The sequence below is a fragment of the Triplophysa rosa genome, linkage group LG13 (assembly GCF_024868665.1).
Source record: "Triplophysa rosa linkage group LG13, Trosa_1v2, whole genome shotgun sequence".
Taxonomy (NCBI): Eukaryota; Metazoa; Chordata; class Actinopteri; order Cypriniformes; family Nemacheilidae; genus Triplophysa; species Triplophysa rosa.
In genome coordinates, this window is record NC_079902.1 from 9,979,613 (window position 1) to 9,993,802 (window position 14,190).

The 14,190-nt window shown below is 38.3% G+C and overlaps 1 protein-coding gene across 5 annotated transcripts in view; it reads left to right on the top strand.

The window, feature by feature from the left end:
• The window catches only part of mid2 (midline 2), a 137,491-nt gene that overhangs the window by 80,023 nt on the left and 43,278 nt on the right, over positions 1-14,190 (top strand). For 4 of the 5 annotated variants that reach the window (XM_057349532.1, XM_057349531.1, XM_057349533.1 and 1 more), the window contains exon 3: positions 13,951-14,016. The exons of the other annotated variant lie outside the window; for it this stretch is intronic. In XM_057349532.1, the coding sequence (XP_057205515.1) occupies positions 13,951-14,016 (66 nt within the window). The remainder of the gene's footprint in view (positions 1-13,950; positions 14,017-14,190) is intronic. 5 annotated transcript variants of the gene reach the window in all.

Genomic DNA, 14,190 nt, shown 5'->3' on the forward strand with positions numbered 1-14,190 from the left:
AAGGCCAGAGGAGCAAGTCAGCTGAAAAAAGGTGTTTAATATCAAGTGGGCTTTTCTTCCACAGGACCTCAGATTTGCTACTGCAGCCATATCTGGCCGGTTTTGGCCATCCTTTAGCTCCAGGTGTTCAGAGGAGATAATGCAGAAGGAAATGTGCCATGCCATTAGAAATGTAAGCGCTAGGAAGATAGGTCTCATTGAGGGTAATGAAAAATACACTCATATTGGACATACTGGTGCTGCTTAAACCTGTCATGAGACAGATTGTGACCCAAAACTGGCTTTTATTCAAATAGTGTTAAGAAAGTTATTTGAAACTGTAACTTGTCATGTACAAGCCAGTTGTCATTTAATAAAAGGGTAATTTACTCAGGCGGCAATATGGAAGTTATTAGGGATGACACGTTTTTACACTTGCAAAAGTTGATTTTTAATTTTTGTCTTGTTTTCAGTGAGAAATGTAAAAAAATCTTAAATCAGCATATACACTTGAGAAGCAAAGTGTCCCAAGAAATTAAGTCTTGCTTTTCTAAAAATTTGATCAAAATAAAAAGGATGTTTTTACAAATATATACATAAGACAAACAACTATGGTCTGACGCTAGTCCAGAAGAACTTACTGTTTCAGTTTTGTAACACTACACAAAAAAAAAACCAACAGAGCATTTATAACCGTAACATTTGTAATATTTTAAAAAATAAAATGAAAATGGAAGTTCTGGTTGACCAGTGTTTACATCTTGCATAGTGGTCTATACCAAAAATATTACAATTATTGATAGTATAAACAGCTTATTTTGCACTATAACACTAATAAAAGTAGTAAATCAAATGTTTATATTTATAATGTGATGAACTATGGCATTTTACCTCATTTTATTTGATCAACATTGTCAAGTTTATGAAAATTGTATTCTGTAACACTATGAAATTTATAAAATGCAGGTGGACCATCTGTATGATGAACAGAGTGAACCGTTTTTTCTTTTCGCTTCATTGAACTGTCCAAAAGAATTGTTTCAACAAGACTTCCCAAATGCTTGATGAGACTTGACATTTTAGACAAATGGGTTCGGTTAATACGTAAATTCACTTGGCTGCGAACCTGCAATACAATTTTACACAAAAAGCAGTCTTGAAGAGTTTTTTTGAAAAAGCTACTTTCACTGAAATATTTTAAAAGTAGTAGCTGTGCTACTTTAGTTACTTCCCAAAATCTTGTTGTCTATTACTACAAAATGACCTAGCAGGTGTTTTGATGGTTTTTGTTGCTATTGTTGCTTTTGGAACATAAAATGTCCCCTTTCTCTTCCCCTCCATCTGTATGGAGATGTGCCTGTGCTTTGCAGCTGTGTGAGAGAGCGAGTGTATCACAAGTGCTAGTTGTTTCCATATGGAGGCGTTCAGAGGTGTTCTGGAGCTTTTTGGCCTTTTTTAAATCTCCTGCAGGTGCACCTGGATACCTGGCACACGATTGCGTGCTGACATATTTGTGTGTGGTGCATGCTACAGAGATTTAGTGAGAAGTTATCTTGAATAGAGGCCTGTTATTAAATTGCTTTGAACCTTGCAGCCCCCATACACAATGAATGGCAAAAGCTTTTAAAAGCGGTGAAGTGGAGTCATCAGCCTTAGAAATGTGAATGACCGTCTCTTCCTCTCTTCACTCTGGTCTGCATGTTTAGGGGTTTCTGGATGTGGTGTTTCTCTTCATTGTGCTGTGATGTGCACGGCACCTCGCATATCATCTTCACTCACATACATGATAGAATGAATCACTAATGCTCTGAGAGGGGATTAAAAGCTGTAGTGGCTTTGGTTGTAGTGATTATTCCACTCACTCTTAGCTTCTTTGAAATGGGATTTTTGTATTAGTTATTCATGGAGACTCTTCTGCACCTGTGTACTAGTTTTATTTTATATTTCACCTGTTGTGGTGTCGGACACAGACGTTTGCGCTATAGCTGTCTTGTTTTGAAATAAAGTTATTTCAGCAATGCAATATTGGGTTGTGTCAAAGCAGCTTTACAGTAAATATAGGGAGGCAAAGTAAAGGTGACAAATAAATATGTTGTTTAGAATATATAGGATATATGGTATTGTTACAAAATACAGTAAATTGGCTGTGCTGTACCAACCATGAAGTCAAAATATCAGTATGTCAAAATATTAAAAAAGGTGTAATATCAAGATGCTTAATGCAAAAAATAATTGTATGTAGCATAGTAATTTGAAGGTTGCATTAATGTTGCTATTAAGAAAATATGCATACCCACATTTTTTTTGGAGGACCGACATAAACTTCCCTCTGAATAGGACACAGTTCCACACAGATGAGACACTGCTGTTACCATGACAATCATACATGTGGCATGTTGAATAGTTCTTAATGTTTTTAAATGTGATCCATGTTTAAAAAAAGTTAAATACTCCCTTATTTGAACGTCACTTGGATCAATTAAATGTATGCCACCATTTAAAGCTTTAGGGTCAGTTACTCATTTATTTTATTTTTCATTTTAGAATAATAGTAAACTCATTAAAACTATGGAATAACACAGAAATGTAGGCTAATTGTGGTAATTATTTTGTGACTAAAATCTAAATAATTATATTTTAAGCATCTTCAAAGTAGCCAAACTAACCCTTTGCCTAGAATTTGTAAAAAAATATATTCTTGGCATATCAAACAGCTTTTGAGGTCCCGTCGCTGTTCTTCCAAACCCTCGAATGTCCATATTTGGTGTTTTTCAGGAAATGGAAAAAACACTGTAGTTTTTGAACGATTATACTGTATACGGTGTTGTCAAAGTTGGCAAGCACTTTTTAGTACTTTTTATTGGTTAGATATTTGCAAAACCGAGTGACAAACATAAAGGGTGACTAATAATAAAGATTTATGACAAGATTCGAGGTTTCAGATAGACAGCAGCAAAATGTAAATCATCCTAAAATCATTATTAGGTGGACAACTGTAAAAAACCCTTTATTAGAAAACCCTGGACTAGCATTACCCTAGTTTTTTTTTCTGTAGCAGAGATCAGCCGAAAATCTCACTGCGGTATTCATTTTGTGTTGGTTTTATTTAAACTTTGATGTGACATTTATCTGCATTCCTCCATTTTAGTCAAGCTGTAGTTTTCAGGATCAAGTTGCAGTTGCTAATACTTTCCATATATGCTACACCGTACGGTCAAACACGGATAAAAATGCCTTCCCGTTCCATCTTTTCCGCTCATGCTTTCAAACCTCAGAAATCTGTAAATTGCTGAGCATCCGTTCTGCTCCGAGCTATTCTGATCCCAAACGTTCAAGGCCTAGAGGACATGGGTCATCCGCTATCTCTACTAGGGATGCTTGGAGCATTTCCGCCAAGAGCTGGAATGTCAGTAGACAGTCCAAGGTAGGAATTTCCTGTGGAGGTTCTTCATCATGCAGTGGTCGCTGTGGACATTCCAGCTTGTCCGGCATGACTGAAGCTTGCTGTTTAGCTGCCAAGAATGTTGCCTCTCTTAGGAGAAAACAAGAGCCGGGAGCGTGAGACCACGAGCACGTTCACCGTGTTTCTCGACCCCTGAGGAATATCAAACTTCTTTCTCCTGCCCGGGACACTCATCGACCGTGACAAGATTCTCCTCCCCTACTTTTCCCCTTAAGCTTATCTTTGATGCTGCCAATGAGCCGAGAAGCTGGACGGACCACAGGGATCTTATCACTGGTCACTGGAAATAGTAGACAAGATAAAGAACAAATGCAAAGGTGTAGTTCACTCAAAAAGGGAAATTTAGGAATTGTGATAATATTTAGTTAGCAAGGTAGGTCCGTAAAACAAGTTTGGCTCTAAGTCCCAAGCTACATTGTTCTGTGCCCAATCTGCCCATGTCCACTTCATATTTAGTATGCCACCTTTAATGACCTGTTAAGAATGGTTGTGTCACCTATCATCTGTCCATAATGTGCAAGAGCCAAAAAGCCTGGGGTTCAACAAATCTGCCATGCAGCCTCACACACGAGAATCTCAACAGTGTTTATACACTCTGTTTATCTCCACGCTAGCGTTAAGCCTGTGCAGCGCATGCTAATCATTCTAGAAGATAAGAACCTGAGGTAAAAATAGTTTGCGCTGTCTACATAATTGTACTTTCTGAATCACATTGTAATGCAAAATCATTTCCATATCAGTTTGAATAAGCAATGTGAAGTTAAGTAGTGTTTCTTCCCACCTCGGCTTGTAAAATTATTGGAGGCCGGCTGATTTAGACCTTCAGCATCCTGGGTTGTATGTAGATCATTATTGTACTATGATGATAATTGCTGGATTTCTTTGTTTAAATAATGGAGTTTGTGGAATCCTCTAAAATTATATAACAGGGTTTATTAAATGAAGAGTTAACGACGATTATTAAATGAAAATTTGTCATAACTTGTAGATCTAGAATGACTTGTTAAATCATATTTTAATAGGATTTGTTTGTATTCCCTGTATATATGTGCAGTAAATGTTACAGTGGAAATATGTAATGCATATCATTAGTTTGCACTGGATACGTACCTGTAATGTATGTAGCAATGGTTAAGTTGAGCATGTCTATATTTAGTCATAAAATGTTTTTAAGCGGCTAATTTTTGCAAAAAAAATTGTATTTCTATAGTACTGCATATTGAAAATCATATTAGATGTTTCAGTATTAGGCCATTATATAATCCAAGGTGTTTAATTGGTAACCATATATTTTTGTTTCTCAAATATTTTTTTTAGAGTCCGTTATTAAATATTTCATGTTTTTGAAGCTTTGGTGTGCTTCATATTCTGTATACAGCCGTGGAAAAAATTAAGATTTCAGAGACTTTTTTCTGATTTTAAAATGTACTATTTTATAAGTATATGTTTAGGTTAAATGGTCGTTTTTGATTCATTCTGTGAACTACTAACAATATTTTTTACCAAATTTCAAATAAAAATATTGTTTCTATTTGCATTTATTTGCAGAAAATAAAAACTGGAGAAACAAGTCAAGATAACAAAACAAATGCTCTGTATTTCTTCAGAACTCAAAACAAGTTCATAATCACTTTTAACCAATGCAATAATATTTGTATATCATTCAAACATGATTTTTTTATGTGATAACCTATTATCACAATTTTCATGTGTCTTGTCAGTCTTTCACTTTGCTGTTGAATTTGACTTTGTCTCTCCTGAGGTTTGATTAGTTAAAATACAACAGACACTGGGCTGTAATGGTCGCAATATATCTAGAAATGCTATTTTGAAATGAAAATTTGGAATCGTCCGTTAATGTTTTCCGCGGCTATATATATTTTTGTATCGTTTGCTACTTTATTAAATAGCTTGGTCTTCGAACTGATGAATTTTGTCATTGTTGATAGTAATCAACAAGTATAAATCAGTATTAAAGGTCCGGTGTATGAAAGGTAGCGGCATCTAGTGGTGAGGTTGTGAATTGCAACCAACGGCTCACTCTATCGTAGCACTACTCACAGAAATTACACGCAGCACCTTTAAGAGCCATTGATTCTGATTTTAGAAAAGATGCTGATATCATATTCCAAATTAAAATATTGGATTGCGCAACCTTCCCATCTAAAACTAACTGTCTAAAATGGGCTTTTATGTCAGAAAAAATATTTATGTAAGGTATTTTGCCGAATCTAACGACTCACAGAATCTTGATCTCTGAGTAAATGTTATACTATATGAATTCTGGTATGCTGTGAAATCATGAAATCTCTCGTAGTAAAAGACATCAATACATATTAAAGCTTTGGAGTGTGTGATAATGAATCCAGCTCATTGTAATTCCAAGATTTCATGCATGGATTCTTCACTCTCTCATCAGTCACTCCATTGTTTGAGAAGCCACCATCTGCACCAGTCCCCAGGTAGTATGCACTATAAAATGCATTTGTACCCACATTCCCACATTCTGACTAAGCAGCTATACAGCTAATGAAATTCCTAGGCTAGCTATTGATCAGGGCCTGGAATTCATTTCTGAAAATCTGGTCGTATATTTTAGATGTTTCTGCTACCTTTGTTGTCAAGGATGCTGTGTAACACCATACATCCTACAAGCAAGCAACTCTTGCCACGTAGACTTTGCTGATGATGTGTCGCTTGCTTTGCTGTGCAGATATAATGTAAGAAAGTAATATTTACATATCAGACCATTAATTGTGAAACGTTCTCTGGTGTACATTTTGCAAACTGAACAGCTTATTTACTGCCATCGGTATATTTTAGCCAGTAAGTGTATTATGGACTTTAGCAGTTCATCTTTAACAGAAGTTCAGCAAATGTTACAGAAGACGCTTCATTTACTAGCGGGACGCAGGTCATTGCTCTTTCACATTAAACTCATTAGGACTCCAATGAGCTGCCAGCGCTGCAGAATACACCGAGAGAATGATAAAGCAGCGCTCATTTAGACACACTGATGGGAGTTACAGTCTAGTCAACATACAAAAGAATTGATCTGATTTCATTTACTTGGAGTAATAGACTAATTCTCACCTCTCTATAAAAGGCCTACACATTGTTGGATTATTAAACAGTCGAGGAAGAATATTTATGTAAACGCACTGATAGAAGCGTTCCCATCTTCTATTATTTAAGAAAAGGGGTACTGTAGTTGAGAAATTGAAGTTCCAGAAGTTCAGTCCTGACATCTATTAAAGTGTTATAATAGATCATCTTTTGTAAGCATTCCTTGGTATTGTTATTTATTTAAGACGTAGTATTCATTTGTTTTGCGCTGCAGTTGTTTTGACATCAGGACGACTGTGCAGACGGCATCTGTCCTACTTTATAGCTCTCCTCTCTTCGTTTGCGTTTTACAACTCGTTTCACACAGTTCTGACAGAATATCTCATAAAGTGCCGCGCAGCTCGGAGAATATCATCCAGAGCATTCAAAAGCCCATCAGAGGCATTTTTCAGTCTTATGTAGCCAATTAGACGCCGCAGACGGTAGTTGCGAGCGGAGCTACGGTAGTTTCACTGTCTACAAGACTACAGCCGCCCTGTTTGTGTATCTCAAATGGCCATCGAAATCTCCCGCGGTTTGAAAACTAGGCCGTGGCTTTGCTGTGAACCCTTGAAGAAAGCCGCACTTGTCACTCATGGCGTCTGCGTTCCTTTTTATCCGCCTTTGAAAACTTCAGAGGAGTTTTTACTGTGTGCAGTCATTCTGTATTCCACAGACTCCCGAGGAAAGACTACAAGAGCAGTGGCCGCCTGAATTCAATGTCACCTTCACGTACAGCTCAGGTTTACAGCGAGGTTGGAGATTTAGGGCCCTATTTTCACTATCTAAGCGCATGGTCTAAAGCGCACGGCGCTTTAGTCTCATCTCTCATTCCCTTTAAGAGCCAGTTGCGCTCACGCCATGGCGGATTCGCTATTTACACGGCGGAATTTGCACGAGCAAAGACTGGACGCTTCTCCAGAGAGGAAGCGCTTCACCTCACGCACGAGCAGACCATCCACAGGACAACTTGTATTTTTATCTCTAGGCTATGTACACAATAATAATCTTTTACATTGTAATTCATTTATTTTTTTATATTTGGCATGTTTGTGTGCTGCTGCGCTTCCCTCTGTCTAATAAGTAAAGTGAAAGTGCTCTTTACATTGAAAAAAAATTGCGCTTTTGACTTTAGACCAGGTTTGAGTTGGTCTATGGAGCAGTCTATTTTCAGTTCCTCAAAATAGCAACCCGCCAACAATGCGCCTGAAAACACCTCTTTTTTAGACCAGCACGCACAAATGAGCGCAAATGCATTTGCTATTTAAACAACACGGCGCGGGACGAGAAAATGAGAACTGCGTTGGGCTGAAACTAGCAAAAACACTTGCGCCTTGCGCCGCATTACGCCGAGTGTACGCCGAGTGTACGCCGAGTGTACGCCGAGTACGATAGGGCCCTTAGTGTTAGAGGTGGCTGCTTTTAAAATCTCTTTTTTGTTGTTTCTCGTCTTTTTTCAGAAATGTTCACATTTTTGGTTGCATGAGGTACAGTAGAGCAGCATCCTTTGTGGTGATGCTTACAAACCCCAAATATATCAATAGGAATGTTTGTGCATAGTCTGATTTACATTGTGATATACAGTGATACATTCACATTTATGTATTAGCAGACGCTTTAATCTGAAATCAGCTGTTATTACCTCCAAATGTAGTCTGAATATTAAACATATTGCAGAATGTGTGAAGTACAGTATGAGAAGATTAAAGAGGATTTCAAACCCTGTTCTGCTCCTGGCTATGTTTCTCCTTTCTTTCTTAGCGGTCGTAGAACAGTGAGACAGTGAGATGGACAGTGTGTGTCGAGTGAGGGGACAGAAGGTCTCCTCCTGATGCAGGACGACAGCATGACTCACTCTTCATCCGCTATTGAAGGTTTCAGATGGCAGGTCCTTGCACATGCCTGCCCACATGCTCTGTCTAAAGAAGGGGAATTCTTCTTATTATCTCATTTAAGTCATTTTTGCCGGGATATTGCTAATCTATGGATTTATGGATTTGAGATTCACCCACATAAGGAGGTCACATTAGTTTTTAGGCTTTTCCCTCGACAGGTCGTACTCTGAAGGATTTGGGCTAAGTGTCCGCAAAGGTTGATTGAATTAGTTGTGTTAGTTGTTCAAAGGAGTGATAAAATTGTAGGAGGAAATATAAAGAGGAAGCTCAAATTTGCCTGAACAGGACAATTGTACCGCTGTGGCTGACAAAGCTTCCCACTTACAAATGATGATGTGAGATCTCGTTCAAAGTGTGAATATGTATGACTGGTTGGTGAGAGTGAGGTAAAATGTGATACTTGAAGGGGCAGTTCACCCAAAAATTACCCTCAAGTTGTTTCAAACCTGTATACATTTCTTTGTTCTGATGAACACAGAAAGATATTTGGAAGAATGCTTGGAACCAATCAGTTCTTGGCCACCACTGACAACCATAGTAAGAAAAATGTGTTCTGTTAAACACAAAAGAAGATATTTTGAAGAATGTTGAGAAACAAACAGTTCTGTGGCACTTTTGACTACCATTGTAATTTTTCCTACTAGTCAGTGGTTGCCAAGGACTGTTTGGTTATAAGCATTCTTCCAAATATCTTTCTCTGTGTTCATCAGAACAAAGACATTTATGCAGATTTGGAACAACTCGAGGTTGAGTAAATGATGACAGAATTTTTATTTTTGGATGAACTGTCCCTTTAAGTTGTCCTTTATTGAAGAAATAGAGGTAAAGCTAATATGCCCAGGGCTGTCACGATAATCTTCTCATCGCGATTGTTGGACCTCATCGCGATGGTTTCAGATCATCGCAATTATTGCACATCTCTATAGAAGACACTAGGGGGAGCTGTAGTGCATCTGCATATTGCATATTTTATTGTATGTATTGTAACTAAAGCATGGTAATACTTGTAAAATGAACCACCACAACACAATCACTTAAAAAAACTAAAGCATATACCATAAAAATAACCTGCAGTACAATTTAATATTATTTCAGTGTGAAAACCAGTCTACCAAAATCTCATTAACATAGAAGTAAACTTTTATTGTAGTCTTGCAAGTGAGAAAAAAACAAACTAGAAGCTTTTCTATGACTGATAGCATTTTAATGGTGGCTTCAATTCACACCTGATCGATTTACTTTATTTACAAGTATTTGGGGGTTGTATTATTGACAGGTAAAAGCCTAAACCTTAAGTATGATGACCCAATCTTTTCCTATGTATTTCCAAGAAAAAGAACATAGTCTTATATTCAGAACAATATGGTTGTTTCAAAGCTGAATAAAAATGTATGATAATTAAAAGTCAAAGCTCTAAAACAGACAATTAATTGTCAGTCAAATTTCATAATCGTGACAGTCCTAAATACGCCTAAATATATTTTAGGATCTACTAAAATTAGAAGAAAATGTCTATAACATTAGATTAATAAAAATCACTGTTAAGGGTAAAGTGTCTAATATCTAATAATATATACAAATAAATAAATACATTAATGGTTATAATCTATAGAAAAGGATCTCAAAATGCATATGCTTTGCAAGGAAACTTGCCTACGTCTGAACCTCTTCCACAGATTGAGTAAATTATTATTGTGCAGAAAGAAAAAAAACAGACTAGCATTGCTGTGAGCTTCCAGGATAACTCCAACTTCGAAACACGTTGTCTCGTTTATTCATTTTGATTGAGGCTTGCACAGTGAAATGATTTACTGCATCCTGAATATCTCCAGGGCGTGAGCTGACCGCGAAAACAATAAACCATACAAAACCATCAGCTGTAGATTTGTTGTTGTTACTCAAGTCTGTGCACAGCTGCAATAATTTATGATGTCGAGGGCTGTCGTTCTCTCGTGCTACATGTCTCCACCCTCTCTCACCTTGAATTCATAACACCGCTTGTTTAATGGTGATGATTTAAGTTGTGCAGCTGTATACGCTTGTGTACACTTTACAAAGCTGAAGCCCGAGTGAACGTTCAGAGCGTTTTCCTAAGAATAAAATTAGCCGCAAGGACAGCTCCAGAGAAGATGTCCTTCGAATCCCCTACGAAATGTACAGCAGTTAATTGTGTTGCACGAATGAAATGTAAAGCCGTTTAGCAGACGTGTCACGTGAGTCACTTTTCAGCTTTCCCATGCTTGTCTAAATTGATACCACTTAACTCAATGGCAGATGTGCCAAGCCTTGTTTCTGCAAATGAATTTTCAGTAGAAAACATTTGTTACGCTGTCTGTCGAGGACGTCATGCTCAAAGTTCGTCTTCAGCGTTCAGGGTTGAGTTCAGACACGGTTCAAAGTCAAAAGGAGAAGACGGATCTTTCAAAAAGTGTGAAAGAAGTTTCTCAGTTTTAAATAAACCGCATGCTCATTTTTTTGCAACCGAGCCCCTCGAATCCCCTGCCTTTTTGTGTTTCAGCCTTTGCCGTGGTTTGTTTTCATGCAGTTTCTTCAGCTTTGCGTGATTTACGCTATGACCCTCTCTTAAATGACCCTCTCTCCTGCTCCACAACAGCCATTAGCTGTGACCTCGGTGTTCCTCTCTCAAACAGATGCCAATATCCGCCTCCCAGGCACACAGTAAGAGGAGATAATGGTCCTAAGCTGTTTGCCTCTTTGTCTGCCAGTCTCAGCTATCAGACTTTTTTCACATGCATTTTAAGAATAATGAATGCTCCACGTTGTACAGTGCGTGTGCGTAATCTTCCCTCACCAAGGACAAAAACATCTCTAACTGAGTGTCTGTGTTTTATTGTTTGAGAAACGTTTGTCTGCAGTGGCAGTGTAGTGAAGCTGAGGCTTCACATTGGGCAGTGCCGAGTTACATGCTGCGAGACATATTTCTGGGTAATACTAACTTTCATCTAACTGAGCAGTAAATTCATATTTTTATTGAATAATTAAGTGATTCATTTTGCTTTAATGTGCTTGCTGGGCATAATTAACAAGATTTTTTCTTGAGTTGTTTTGCCTGAACACATTCCCTTAAAGGGATTATTATTCCTCATGAGAGCGAGTCATTCATGTCCCTTTAACCTTCAAACTGGTTAGTCTGTAGAGGAACACCTCGTCTTGCATTCGGTCTCCAGGCTATGAAATGGTCTATCCGTTCCCAGTGGCTTATGCAGATGTTCTCTACAACTGTCTTATTAGAGACCGCGGAGTCCGGAAAAGGATGTTCCCATGAAAATCCACCTGGGCTTTACAACCTCAGCTGTACCGTGTCATTTAAATGAAAAGAAAGTCCCTCCAGACTGTTTGATGAAGGGTCCAAACATGCCATCACAGGACTGAATTCTTGTTTTTTTGATGGGGGCATCGTCGACCCCGTTAAAGCTTAATGGCAGTCCCCAGACAAGCTTGAAACACGGCTAGTGTAGACTGAATTAAACGACTCTGTCTAATTAATTAGCAGAGCGGAGGCTGGTGAGAAACAGCAGTGGCTTCTCATTAGACCGAGTTTGCCAGTCTCCAGAGAGCGCCGGTGTGGAGCATTATCCAGCGCGAGCGACATTTCCCAGCAGGCTTTTGGTTGCTGACACGCATCCACTCAACCGCCTGTTGTCAGCGTCGCGAGTGAAGCGTTGCAGTGTTTCTTCATTGTGTAGGCTTCAAAACATTTAGAGCGAAGATCTCGAAATAATTAAATACACCCACTATGAAGTCTGTTTTCTCGCCTCAGGATTAAATCTTGTTTGGTGATTTGTTGTCGGTCTGACCCAAAACAGTGTGGCTATTGAAGCATGCGGCGCCTGCTGTTAGAGCATCAAACTGCTACTTATATATAATATTCTGTATTTTTTTACTTGGTATCTGGGCCGTTACCTTATGTGATGACCTTACTTTATCCCTTTTTTTTTATTAACTTGTCCGGAGTTTTAACGTTAACTTTACCTCATAGACTGTCATATGATCCATGCTGAAGAACTGCATCTCATCAACACTGCTAGAATTTTAACGAAGGTAAAATTAGGGACTCTGACTCGTGCAGATGTTGAATGTGCTGCAAAGAGGCTAACAACTGAGAAAGAACTTCGTCATTTATCTCGCCATCAATCTGTAATAAAACATCAATAAGCGCATCTAATCTAAATAACACATAGTCATTTGATGCATGGTTATCGACTTCATTGGCTAAATGCCGTAACTCTCTAGCTAATTGTGCGTCTGCCATAGTTACTTAACGTTATACACGAAGCAAAGATCAGTGAGTGACGTGACGTTAGTCCAAAACAAGTCAAGAGTAATCGATCAAATGCTTCAATCTACGCTGAACCAATAGTAGGCAAGACCAACCATCTAATTATCATACAAGACACAGAAAAGTAAGAATAAATTCAAGAATAAATAAATAAAAGTGGAAAAATCAATACATGCGTTAATAAATAAATATAAAAATAAATAAACATATAAATAAATAAATGTAAAAATAAAAGGAAATGATAAATAAAATAATCTAATAATAAAAAAATAATAAAAAATGGACACAGAAAATAATAAATCAATTTAAAAAATGAAAAAAAAAGTTAAAGCTAAGATCAATAATAGCTAAAACAAATTATTTTGTTTTATCAAACCATTCATTCCTTTATTTATTTTCATATTATTACATTTATTCGTTTATATATTTATTTATTTATACATTTATTTATTTATTATTTTTGCAGGTTTAGTCCTCCATACCCATGGTCATTCCACAATCTTTTTTATCAAGCCTGTGCTTTGTCAATGTGTACTGCAGCACTGCACTTGCTAAATATGAGTTTTATGCATCTTTCTTTCTCTTCATCATCTTTTTTAACTACGCTCTATGTAGTACCCTCTCGTCTCTCTCTTCCTCCTGCATGGCTGTCTGTCTTTGAAGTCTAGTGTCTGCTTTAATGAGTGAACTTCAGTCTCTTTCTGCCCGAACCGCAACAATCCTGCTGTCCTGAGGCCATTACAGCGTCATTTCTCTCACTCATTTCTTTCTTTACTCCCTCTCTTTCTCCCTTACTTTCTCGCTCTATCGCCCTCTCTCTCCAATCGGGCTCCCGAGTTCGCACTCCCCCGGCAGTCTTCTGTCCCCTGGGAGGTGATGCTTGGTTTTGATGTATAAATCATCTTCGACTGTTCAGTCTTTAATTAATGACCCCCATCTGTCCTTGCCGGGTGAGTTGGAATGTTAAAAACGCTGATACACCAAGCGACTGCCTGACGCAACCAGCCCACGAGTATAGCGAGCCATCCACGCCGAGAATAGGCAGTCTGATATAGACACCCTCGCCTGCTCCGAGGTGCTCGAACTGGCAGACAGAGATATAGAGAGAAGGGCTGAATTCAAGAATTCAAGGGGCGATCATACAGCTCTGACGTCACAAAGTGGGCCAAGACCAGTAAGGCACTGTGTGTATGTGTGTGTGTTCATAGGCTTTTCAAGTGAGTCCTGCCAGAGTTTCTGAAGCGGTTATGGAGGCATCAAAGACGAGCGCCGCGGTGAGTCACCGGCTGCCTTTTACAATTTTTGTACTGGATGTGTGCAAGACTGCGATTCAGGCCACATTTGGGGTGTACGGGACAGGCAGGTGGACAGGGTCAGGCTACATCACACATGCATGAATAGCCAAACAACACCAAACAAGAGTACATAAAGGCTGTGTTGTCACTTTT